General features: G+C 55.6%; 1 protein-coding gene across 1 annotated transcript in view; it reads left to right on the forward strand.

The window, feature by feature from the left end:
• The first annotated feature begins 1,097 nt into the window (after positions 1-1,097).
• Positions 1,098-12,557, forward strand: part of MYO15A (myosin XVA) — an 89,269-nt gene continuing 77,809 nt past the window's right edge. The window contains exons 1-7 of the mRNA XM_075011113.1: positions 1,098-3,479; positions 3,942-3,995; positions 5,595-5,969; positions 10,022-10,104; positions 10,690-10,753; positions 11,332-11,441; positions 12,009-12,083. Coding sequence (XP_074867214.1) covers positions 1,098-3,479; positions 3,942-3,995; positions 5,595-5,969; positions 10,022-10,104; positions 10,690-10,753; positions 11,332-11,441; positions 12,009-12,083 — 3,143 coding nt within the window. The remainder of the gene's footprint in view (positions 3,480-3,941; positions 3,996-5,594; positions 5,970-10,021; positions 10,105-10,689; positions 10,754-11,331; positions 11,442-12,008; positions 12,084-12,557) is intronic.

The following is a 12,557-nucleotide window of genomic DNA, read 5'->3' on the forward strand; positions in this document are numbered from 1 at the left end:
TCTGGACACCACCAAAACATCTGCAAACCTGTCACCCCGGCCTCTGGCATCTCCCCGTGACAGATGGTAGCTGTGTCACTCCTCATTTATGGCCTGGTGAGTGGGAGGAGAATCGGGGCCCCTGTTTTAATGCAGCTCTCCCTGTCTGGGTTCAATGCGGAGTGGAGAACCTAGAGAAGACCTTTGCTGTGTGGGAGAAACTCGCCCCTAGGCAGAGGGACCAAGCACCGTTGTATCTGATTTAAATCCTTGTGTGACCTGCGCTGTAGGCTGCTAGTGGTGAATGTGAATTTCACCCCTGAAGAAGGGTGTTTTCCACTCCAGATTTACTCCTCCGATTGCTGTGGCCGGCGCGTTCGGAGAGCTGGCCAGAGTCCATTTCTGAATTCTCTTCCTTTGCTTCTTCTGTCTTCTTGCTCCTTTGGAAGAGTCTGCGTAGACGCAGGGCAGCCCACCTGCATTATTCATAAAGCTAAGAGCCGAGTAGATACGGTTACAGTCTAGCAGAACAGCCGCAATAACTTGAGTTCTTAACTCCCAGTGCCTGGCAGAAGGGCGCACCGCGGGATGGGCTGAGGTGTTTTGACAGGGGTCGTTATGGAATGTTAAGAGGCAGGTCCATGGACTTCCCAGTGGAAGGAGAAAGCAGAATCTCCCGGAAGATGCAGCTGCAGGTATCAGGGGATATGCGCAGGATCGGTGGGACACTGCATTCACATCCTAAGGTGCATTAGTGGGACTAGCAAGGTCAACACCAGAACGACTAAGCCCTGCTGGAGAAGGATAGGGAACAGCTCCATCTCACTGAAACCCTGCCAAGGTAAATACAACCAAGGCCTATCTATGAGCACTAGCTCCTGGGACTGTGTTCCGCTCCTTCAGAACAATGCAGAGGAGCGTTCCTTCTTCTGCCTGGAAGACCTTACCCTGGGCCAATGCATGTGCACAAGCAGTGTGAGCATTTGTGTATGAAGGCTCACTGCTATCTGGTGGTGGGGGAGTGACCGCCTGTGGGGACATTGTGGAAACCCTGGGGTTGACGTACGGTGATGCCACTGCACCTGGAGGTTAGGGCATGAGCCTGACACACGGGGAGCATGGCTGGCAAAAAAGGAGAGGCCAAAAAGGCTCCAGAGAAGGGCGGCAAGGGCAAGAAGGACAAGGACGAGGGCAAGAAGGGCAAAGACGAAGGCAAGAAGGGCAAAGATGAGGACAAGGGCAGAAGAAGTGATGCCAAAGCAGGGAAGGGGAAGGAAGTGGCCAAGGGGAAGGGGAAGGAAGGCAAGAAGGGGAAGAAGGAGATCCTCAGTGAATCGGAGGAGGCCTCAGATGCTGAGCTAATGAAGGGCCATGCGGAGGAAGAGAGCGATGAGGAGAGCGAGATGGCGGAAGAGGAGGAGGAAGACAGTGAGGAAGACCCCAAGCAAAAGAAAGGGAAGGACAAAAAGGGGGCTTCCAAAGCTGCGGCTGCTAAGAAGCAGGGGAAAGGGAGGAAGGCGCTGTCGGAAGAGGAGGAGGAAGAGGAGGAGGAAGATTATGCTGCCAGGAAAAAGAAGAAGGACTTGCACCTTAAAGGAGCCTCCCACCTGGTGATGGGGCTGGCGGGCGACGAGGCCAGGAAGAAGAAGGGGGCAAAGAAGGAGCAAGTCAAGGCTCACCTGAAAGGGGCCACCAAGGCCATGGCTGGCCTAGCGAGGCGGGAAGTGGCACCGCCCAAGTCCAAAATGAAGAAGAGCCTGAAGAGTGCTTCCAAGCTGTTCATGGGCTTCAAGAAGCTGGGCCTCAAGCGTTCCAAGAAAGGCCAGTTCAAAAACATGTCCCGATTCTTCTGGGGGCTGAAGAAATACAGCACGAAGAAGAAGAAAAAGAGCAAGAACAAGGCCGTGCTGAAAACCACATCCAACCTCATGATGCGCTTTAAGGGTATGGGGAAGAAGAAGGAAGAGGTGGCCAGCGGCATCCCGAAAAAGTCCCCTTTCCTGCTTGCACGGCGGGGAGGTGAGAAACCGAAGGAGCCGGGGGGGATCTTCAGCAGCCTTTTCCGCCGAAAGAGAATGAAAGCGAAATTCAAACCCCGAGCTCAAGTCCTGAGCAAAGCTGCTGCCGCCACCAGCTGGCTCACAAGAAAGTTTCTGTCCAAACGGGCCAGGTTTACCGGCAATGAGAGATCCAGGAATGAGGCCTGGCTGTCCAGGATTGGTGCTAAGAAACTCCCCTTCCCGTCCGAGGATGAGATTCTGAGGCACCGAGCCAACATGAGAAGTTTCTCTGGAGCCGGGAGGTTCTATGGCCAAGGGGATGAGGAATACGGTTACCAACCGTACTTTGAACATGGCAGCTTTGTGAGGCAGCCCGCTGGGAGGTTCTCGCAGCTCGGGCCTGGTGGGTTGGAGGGCCCTGCAGCCCTACTGGACTATTACAACTGTTACCCGGGTGACAGCAGCTTTTATGATCCACAGGTCCCAGTTCAGTATGGCTACCCTGAGGGGGAAAGCTACCTGCAGGTACCAATTGACTATGCAGATGGATACAGACGGGTATCTGATTATGAGGACTACCCTGGGTATGAGATGGAAGAATTCGGGCTTTATGGAGAACCCTTGGATTACTACGATGATCCGCTGCAAAACCAGTCTGACTACTATGATTACGACTACCAGGATTATGAGTCACCTTCTGGCTATTCGCCATACGAAACCTATGACCAATACAGCGGTGATGTGGATTACTATGAAGAGCAAACGGGACCGTATGGTTCTTTTGAAGACAAGTACGGTCGTTCTGGAGGGCCCTACAATTCGAGGGGAGATGAAATGGACTATCCGGATGATTATTCTGCTCAGCATGAAATCAGTTACAGTGAATATGAATGGGGTCCTCCAGCTGAGTCTTCCTATAACCCTTATGCGTATCCTTTGGATGATATAACAGAGATGGACGAGCCAGAGGAACTGGGGGATGAGAATGGGGATTACTCCTTTATGCCCCATAATTCTTCCTTCTTTGAGCAGCAGGGGATGGAGGAAACACCTTCGAAGCTGTCATTGAACAGGAAGTTCAGGCTCTTCCCCAGGCCTCAGGTGAAGCTGTTTGGCCGAGACAAACTTGACGTTCCCCTCCCTCCTTCTCCGCACATCTCCCTTGGTGGAGAAGAGGATGACTACACCGAACATGAGCTGCTGACGTCTCCCTTCACCCAGTTCAGCCATGGGGATCCTCAGCCCTCAGGGATGCATGGCCACGTTGGCCAGGGTCATGGCAGCAGGCTTCCAAGGCCTCGCTCTCCCAAGTCAATGGGAAGCAAGTTTGACCCTGGTGGCCAGCAGGGCAGTATCCGGGGGACACAGTCACAAAGCTTCTCTCCACGAGGATGTGGGAGCCCCCTGGGGCAGTTCTTACAAAGATCCCTCGCGCAGCCAAAACCCATTTTAAAACACCGTCAGAGCGAGGCGAAGAGCAGGCCCTCCACACCCTCTCCAGTAAGGAGGACAACGTCCTTGTCTTTTCGTGAGAGTGGGCCTCAGAGGCTGCCTTCCCCTCAGCCATCAATTAGACATGGTGACATGCCAAGTGCAACATCTTCCCCAAAACTTAGCAGGCAGTGTAGGAGTCCAGAGAGACAGCGCTTTCTCCCTTCTCCCCAGCCCTCTGTGAGACATTTTGACACCTTCCGTGGGGAATCACACGACCAGCATCCATTTATCGAGCCTTCCTACAAAAAGTTTGGCCACAAATTAGCAGGGATGGAGACCTTGGACTCGGCACCTCTCCAGCCTATGAGAAAATTCGGTTACTCAGCCAGTAACAACAATTCACAAAGGCCTCCTTCACCTCAGCCTTCCCGGAGGAGTATCTCCTCCTCCCCACACCCTTTAAGGAGAGTCGGAAGCAGAAGCAGCCTGAGGTCCCTCAGGCCACCGTCTCGTTCCTCTGTGTGGCAGAGACCCCCGTCTCCGAAGCTCAGTGTGAAAAGGCTCAACTTTAACAACCCACAGGTAGCTTTTCAAAAGCCAGAGACAGACAACCCCTTTCTGCAGCGGTTCGGTAGCCACGTGACTGGGAAGTCTCCACAGCTGCCCCCTCACCAGCTACCAATGAGAGCCAGAAGTCCCCCTCCCACACCTCGGTCCTCTGTGAGGATGAAGAGCTCTCTTACTGCTGCTCCTTCCTCCTTGAGAAGACCAAGGTCTCCAGCGGCCAGAGAAAATTTCTTCTCTCCCTCCCCCACTGGGAGCACAGTACCTATAGATTCCACCCTCCAGCCCACCTCATCTCTGAGGCCAACAGCTCGTCAGACATTCACAAGTCAGAGGAACTGGTCTCCACAGCCTGTGCTAAAGCACATCGACAGCACAAGGGGTGAGCTACCTTCCGGCCTGCCGTCTCCTCAGCCATCCCTCAAATCCAGCTCATCGAGGTTGCAAATGTTTGGCTCAAACCCCCAAGACACCCCCGCAGCTACACTGCCTGGGAGCTTAGCCCCTCATGGGCTCCATAACCCTGCCCCTGGGGAGCTGAAAGCCCCCTCTTCACCTCACCCCTCCATGAGGCAGTTTGGGTCTCTTCCTGAGGCAAAGTCCCCTGGCTTTTCAGGAAGGGGTGCTGGGAGCAGACAGTCTTCTCCTCAGTTATCAAGGAGACAGAGTCGCTCGCACCTGGAAATGCATGGGCGGCTCCCCCAGGCGTGGAACAGGCAGCCTGAACCCCCAACGAAAGCCGTGAAGCCTTTAATGAGGAACTCATTTCTGAAGCAGTTGGGCCGTCCAGCAGGGGCTCAGTTTTCCTTCCCATCGTCCCCAAGGCCATCCATCAGAGGCATGCCCCCTCCCTGGGGATCGGCAAGAACACCCTCCCCTCAGGTGCTGACACGCCAAGGAAGCAATCGTGTAACTGTTAAAGACTCTGCTGACTTTCCACCCGGTTGGTCCCCATCCTCGGTGGATGCTAACAGGCCAGCAGGGCAGCTACCTGCACGGTCTCGTTGGGACGGGGCCTCTGGGACTGAAATGCCAGCTCAGCAAGCTCCCTCACCCAAGGTGGCAGGAAGTGGAAGCCTGAGGAGCATTTCAAAGCTGCCTCCAGCTCCCAGCCCGGCCCCTGGGGTCCCTAAGGCATTTCTCAAACGCATCGGTCAGCCTCTGGCTGGGATGACCCAGATGCCTTCCACCACGAGGCCTCCTCCCACAGAACCCAGCAGCACGCTGGCAGGCAAAGCAGGACAGGGGAATGCTTTCCTGAAACCGTTTGGACAGCCAGCGGCGGGTCAGACGTCAGGACCCCCGGCTTTCAAATTGTCAGTGAGGGAGGGCGGACATGTCGCCCAAGGACAGCACTCGCCATCACTGGCACATCTTAGACACCCCCACGGCAGGAGCCCTTCTCAGAAGCAGGCCTCTCCCACTCCTTCCCTAAAACATGCTACAATGCCAATTGGAGGAGCAAATAAGTCACGGTCCGCTACCCCAAACTTGGGGCATAAGGAGCCAGATGGGAACTTGTCTTATAAGGCTGCTTGCAACCCCCTCGCTTTGCTGAAAGGCCCCCACGCTAGGATGGCCCCTGGTCCCTCCTTTTCTGGCTCTCCATCCTTGCAGGAACCCTGTGGCAGAACAGCCAAGCTCCCAGGTGAGCTCATGGAGAACGAGGACGTGTCGGGGGAGGATGGCGTGGGGCGATATGCCGTCGTCATGCCGCAGGTCCAGAGGCTGGGCTCCTTCCGAAGGATGTCCTACCTGCACAAGCAGCACTGGTCTACGCAGCAGATGGTGGATGTTCATGCATTGCCCAGGGTGCGACCTTCTGAGAAACAGCTTCGTAAGCCTCCTGTTGAGAGCTTTAACAGGGGGTCGGGCCAGCGAGGAGACAGCATTACTAGGTACCTGACCCACCGATCTCCAGCACAGCACCAGGCCGAGGGGAACCACCGGGAGCGTGGCAACATAGGCAGGAAACCGCCCTGGCACGATCAGGTAATTCCGGGCATCTGCACCAGTCTGATACATTTAGAGCAGAATCCTGACCGGAGGCCAGTTTACAGTGTAGGGCTGAATCCAAAGCTTGCTGCTATCGGGGGGGATTGGATCAGGCCCTTAAACTGAAGAGAGAGCTACATCTGGGATAAGCAGGTCCGGCTCTGTTAAATTCCTCTGGACCAAATCCTGAAGTGAGGTAAAGGGTGTAAGTTACACAGGGGTCAGAGAAACAAATTGGCTTGGGGCTGTGGAAAACCCCAGGGTCTGAAGGCTAAAAACAGGCCTGGTCCACTCTGCCCCTTTCCCCTCTCCTCACAACACGAAAAGGAGCACCAGATGCTTACAGCCAGCCAGCGGAAGGAATCCAGGAGTCCTGACTGCCACCCGTCTGCTCTGGCTCCCTTCTCTTGTGCAAGAGCTACCCTCAAATGTGAACTTTAAAAAATGCTTTCTCCTCCCTGCCAGCCTGGGCTCCGACACTCCTCTCACCTGCTCTGCGGTAAGGGACGCTCAGTGGTATCAGCAGGGTGAGCCTCACACTGTGGCAGCATGGCTGTACCCACATGGCAGTTCCGAGCAGCGGAGAAGCCAAGGGGCTCAGCCTGGGCTCCCCCACTTGGGCTGACTCAGCTCACCCTGGAGAGCACAGCTGGTGTCATGAAGTTGACTTGGGCTAGTTAAAAATCTAACCTGTTCAAACGAGGTTGCTGAACAGTGAGTGGGCTGCAGGAGCCATGCGCCCTGGCCAAGGGAAAACGGCCCAGTCCAGGCTGAGGTTTAGTGAAAGCAGAGCACTTTCCCCAAGTCCGGTCAGGGTAAAGAAATGTGTGTGCACTGCAGTCAGGGTGACAGCTGTTATTTTTGGAGCCAGCTGGCAGTGGAACAAAAGGGGTGTATGTAAATGCAGGGACTTGATCTGCGACAGGGAGCTGCATTGGAACAGAAGGAGCGTTTTAATTAGAGGCACCCGGGCCTCGTTCGGCATGCACTGGCTGACAGAGCTCATCTGAGCCCTGCTCCCGTACATGACTGACTTACCTGGCATGGCGATTTGGTTACCTGCTTGCTGCCTGCCCTGGCCTGTGCCCACGAGGTGCTGGATGCTCTCCAGATTCAGAGCTACCGTGACGATTAAAAAAGCTCCAGGATTTATTGTCTGCTCTTCCAAGCTGGTGACTCTTAGTTACCTCAGGGTTTTTTTGTGAAGTAAAAGGCACTCTATGGCTCTTCTGTGCATTCAGCTGACCCTGTGCACAGCATTTGAAGTCACATTAGATGAAGCACAGGGAATGAGACGATGGAGACACGTCTTCCACCTCTGAATGTCAGGCAGGGATTATAACAAAGCTACAGCTAACCTCTGCATTGTCCTTGACAGCCAAATACAGGGACCTGTGTGTAATGCAGCAGCTCCAGTCGTGCTCTGTAGAGGAACACTATACTGAGGAGCTGCTTTAGCACACGGAGGGACAGTGCGGTCTAGTGGGTAGGGCACTGCTTGGCTTCCCCCATTTGCACTGACTAATTAGATTGCGAACATTTTGTGTCTGAGACTCTCTCACGGCCTGGGGCCTGTAGGGGCTGCTTCTGTAATGCGACTAATTAATGGCCATTCTTTTCTCTCTCTCTCTCTGTCTGCAGGGGAATCACTCAGGAGAATAAATTCACAGCTTGTGCCAATTGCATAAAAATGGTTTTAGTCAACCCCACGTGTGGGTTCTTCTTCAGAACTAACGTGGCCTTAATGTGGGGATAAGTGTGTCCCCAAAGAGATTCATTGGGGTTGAATGAATTCACTTTACAAGTAAATCTGGATTACCTCTTCATGTAGGCAAAACGTCTGGGTGCACCGTGCGGGTGTGTGGTCTGTAGAAGTGATTTATGGGGGTGGACTTGAACGGAGGTGCAGAGATCGGACAAAGAGGGGCAAGACAGGGCAGCAGGGCAGGTATCCTGCGTGGAACAAAGGGGACAGCAGGTGTGTGGTCAGAGAGGCAGAACAGGGCCAAGTTGTGCAGGGCGGGGTGGAAACCAGCACTGACAAGTGAGGGAGGAGCAGGGGCTGATCTCAGACATCTCCCCAGACTCTTTGCTGAAGCCTCCTGCCAAAGAGGTCCCTTAGGGTTCCCCTATTAAAGGAGGACACCCCTGAGAGGGAATGCATCTGTATCAGCATCCGCCAGCTCACAATGTATTCACGTGTTACAGTATCGGTGCTTTTTTGTGCCGGTACTTGCTTATACTCCGTACTGGCACCTCGGCAGCACCAGCTGTGGGATCCCCAGCCAGGAGGCAAGGGGTTCCCAGCAGCTGGGAGCCAGCTGGGGTGCGGAGCCCTGCTGGAAGCTCCAGCCTGGGACCCAGCTGGGTCTGGGGGAACCCTGGAAGCCCCAGGGCTGGGAGCCATCCAAGCTGTGGAGCCCTGCTGGCAGCTCCAGCCTGGGACCCAGCTGGGTCTAGGGGAACTCCGGCAGCCCCAGGACTGGGAACCATGCAAGCTGCAGAGCCTTGCCGGCAGCTCCAGCCCTGGGGATCCATCTTGGGTGTGAGAGGTCCCCAGCAGCCCCATAGTCCCCACACAGCTCCAGTGGCATCCCCAGCCACAAGCCTGGTGAGGAGGGGGCAGGAAGCCGGCTGAGTGCTGGCTCCTCTTTCTTTTGCAACAAACCACTGTGTAGTGTATCTAGTACATGAACACGCCATGAGTCAGTAGCTACTGATAGAGAGATGACCCCTCTCAGGGGGGCGTCTTTTTGAAAGGTCAGATACTGTGACCCATCGGTCGCTCTGTAGCAGCTGTACCCCAGAACAGGGTCGCTTCAGGGCTTGTTCAGTTTGAAAAAGAGAAGATTGAGGGGGGACATGATGGCGGTTGTCAGGTATCTAAAAGGGTGTCATAAGGAGGAGGGAGAAAACTTGCTCTTCTTGGCCTCTGAGGAGAGAACAAGAGGCAATGGGCTTAAACTGCAGCAAGGGAGGTTTAGGTTGGACAGTAGGAAAAAGTTCCTAACTGTCAGGGTGGTCAGACAGTGGAATAAATTGCCTGGGGAGGTTGTGGAATCTCCATCGCTGGAGATATTTAAGAACAGGTTAGATAAGTGTCTATCAGGGATGGTGTAGATAGTGGTCGGTCCTGCCATGAGAGCAGGGGGCTGGACTCGATGGCCTCTCGAGGTCCCTCCCAGTCCTAGCGTTCTATGGTTCTATGATTCAGTTCTATCGCGGAAAGCCAGATCCATCAAGCCCTGATTTTGGCCATGTCTCCATAGCAACCAGGCATGCCCCAGTCTGCAGGGATCCGGCCCTGTGAAGGCCTCAGCTGCAGGGCTGGCTCTCACGCTTTCTTTTTGGCTCTCTCCCTGGCTCAGTCGCTACCCGGCTGGCCAGGATGGAGGCCATCACCCCCCCCTGCACCCCGCCCCGGCAACAAACCTCCCCCAGTGGTGTGACAGACAGAGACTTCTTCAGGGGCTGCTGTCCCAGCCCTGCCCCAGTCACTGGCCTTATCCATGTGTGGTACCCAGAGGCACTGAGCCCTCATACTAAGGTGGGTGAAGCCTCTGCTCTACAGCCTTGGCTGCGAGCCAGCTGGCCTTTAGCTCGTGTGGCAGAGCAGAGGGCTTTAGCCCCTATGATTGCAGGTTCCGTCTCTGGTGCTGGTGACCCGCGTATACCGGCATGACACATGTGTACCTGGCAAGGCCCCTGCAGCAAGGAAGGGACTTGGCTGCGAAGGATCAGGGTCAGACCCAGCCCTTTGCACAGGCCCGTCTCCCTTCCTGCTGCCCCTGCACAGCCACGCTGCTGTGGGTTTCCTCTTGCTCACAGGAGGGTTGATACAGCAGTAGTGGCCAGAGAGCAGAGGGGACCTGGTCCCAGCCTGGCAGATGGACATGCCAGTTGGACCAGCTTGGGTGCAATAGCTTGCTTCTGTGATTCGACTCCAACTCTGGCTACTTAGCACATCCCCCTCAACAGAGTAGTGTTCTGGGCCACGCTGCCCCCTGCAATAACTATCCCGGTCTGCCTGCCTTTCTCCCCATGTGTAGATGCAATCCATCCGCAACCTGCCCTCGGCGAGCCCCCGAGAAGAGCTGGAGGAGGATGGTGTGGAAGACATGACCCAGCTGCAGTAAGTGACTGGCCCGCACGCTCTGATTGGTGGAAAAGGAATGCTAACCGCCACGGGCTGGCTGGTGTCACTCAGCAGAGGGCCATTGTGGGTTACTGGCCTGGGAGCCAGGAAGCTCGGGTGCAGGCTGAACTCTGCCACTGCCCTACTGCATGACCTTGGGTGAGTCCCATTGCCTCGGTGTCCCCTCCTAACCTCTGGCTGAGCTGTTTGGGGCAGGGGCCGTGTCTCTCCTTGTGTAGGTAGAGCGACTAGCCCAATGCACCCGCAGGCCCTAGCACAACAGAGCTAGTAACTGGACCGTGCCCAGGGCTGCGGACAGCTCCTGCAGGCGCCCTTGCCCAACCCACATTAAGATTCCACCAGCCTCAGCGGTCGATTCCCCCCGTCTGACTCCGCTCTCGTTTTTTGGAGCCTGTGCCTGGGACGGGTGCCTCTTCTTTGCCCATTGGTGGCACCCACCTGCCTGGGGTCCCATTTGTGGAGACAAGAGCAGGGGCTTTGTCGTCTGTCGGCATCATCCTCTTTCTGAAGGCCCCATGCCCGGAGGCCGTGCCCTGACCCCGTCTGCACTCTGCGTTCCAGGGACCTCCAGGAGGAGACAGTGCTGCGCAATATCAAGAGGAGGTTTGACCGTGAGTTGATCTATGTAAGTTCCCAGCAGTTCAGTTCAGCACACTGAGAATTTCTCATGGGCCTTCAGAGTCTTCTGGGCACTGCTGCCGGTGAGGCCGTCCCGTCCCAGATCGAGCTGGCGTGCTCCCGCCGGGCCGGTGGAATAGACCTGCAGAGCGTGTGTCAGCGGGGCCCATGGCAGCAGAGCTCATGATGTTCTGCGTCTCTTGATCCGCCTCTCGCTGTGTGATTCCTGAGCACCGACATCACCAGTCTGTGCTGCTGTTTCCCAGAGATAGGCCTTCCCCTGCTGGCGCGCAGAGCTCTGAGAGCCTTTGGTAACCAGCGTCAGGCATTACCATCAGGCAGCTCTGACGCCTGCTGCTTGTCTCCTGCCCAGCGGGGCTGAGCATAAAGACATAAGTAGCCATAGGTGACCTGTGGTAGCACCAAGTGGTGCCCCTTCCCCCAGTGCCCCCTCCAAAATTTTCATTGTTAAAGGGGTGCCCACACGTGCCCCTCCCCTGCGTGGCCTCTCCCTGCAGCTCCTCCTCACAGGCACCAGTTGCCCCCGTAGGCAGCTCTTCCTCCAAATGTGTCTTGCTGTTGCAGACCTACATCGGCAGCATCTTAGTGTCCATAAACCCCTACAAAATGTACAACATCTACGGGACGGAGCAGGTGCTGCAGTACGAGGGAAAGGCGCTGGGAGAGAACCCCCCGTAAGTACCTCTCCGGCACAGACCGCGATGTGCTCTCCAGATCCTCCTGGTACGTTACTGTCCCCTTCTGGCTGGCGCCTTAGCTGCACTCCCCAGCTTCGTGGGGCTCTTCTGCTCCCCTCAAGCTCAGGTGGGGACCCAAGTCTGCAACGCGTTGCTCCAGGGACTAATCCTTTCTTGCCCCACTGCAATGCATGACCCCCTGGGGCAGAAAGGGTCTGCAGAACTGGCCCTGAGGTTGGGCAGCATTCTGGGCAGTGCTGTGCAGCAGAGGGTGCTCAGGCCCAAGCGATCTGTCTGACGATGAAGTGGTCTTCTTGTTTCTCGAGTGGAGATTCCAGCGCAGGTAACAGATCAGTCCTGCTTGGGGGTGGCCACCTGGGTCTGGTCCAGCTGGGTGTGTTTAGACTTCCTTCGTGCCAGTAGGTGGCCTAGGACAAGGGAATTAGCTCAGCTCAGAGCCTCGGCAGCCTGGCCCTGCTATGGGCAGGTGTTTGGCTGGTGGGAACCTCTCCTCTGCGGCAACTGTTTTACCCCTAACCCTCTGTACATCTGGCTCTTTTGCAGGCACCTCTTTGCTATTGCAAATGTCGCCTATACCAAAATGATGGATGCCAAACACAACCAGTGTATTATCATCAGGTGAGAGCTTGCTGCCTCTCTAGAGGAGCTCCCTGGTGCCAGGCTGGGCCTGCTCATGGCAGCTTGCCCAGTTACAGCCCATGCTATGCTGGCCTGCAGGTAAACCTGAGACATCCCTCCCCAGGGCTGGAAAGCTGGTACAGGTTGAACCTCTCTAATCCAGCAGCTTCGGGACCTGACTGGTGCCAAATGAGAGAATTTAACTAATCAGGTCAATACAGTCTAGCAGCATTGCCGACACTCCCGCTGCTGGCTGGGCTCTTAGAAGACATTTAGGGGTAAATTTCAGCTAAATAACAGCACAGAACACTGAGAGCCAGGACTGGTGGCTGGAAACAAACTTTATGGGACCACGGGAAACTTGGCCATACCCACGATAGATGGTCGTCCGTCTAACTCAAATCCTGCCAGATCACGGATGTTGCTGGATGAGGTCTGGATTAGAGAAGTTCAACCTGTATCTTCATCACCTTC

Source organism: Carettochelys insculpta, chromosome 16 (assembly GCF_033958435.1).
Source record: "Carettochelys insculpta isolate YL-2023 chromosome 16, ASM3395843v1, whole genome shotgun sequence".
In the NCBI taxonomy this organism is placed as follows: domain Eukaryota; kingdom Metazoa; phylum Chordata; order Testudines; family Carettochelyidae; genus Carettochelys; species Carettochelys insculpta.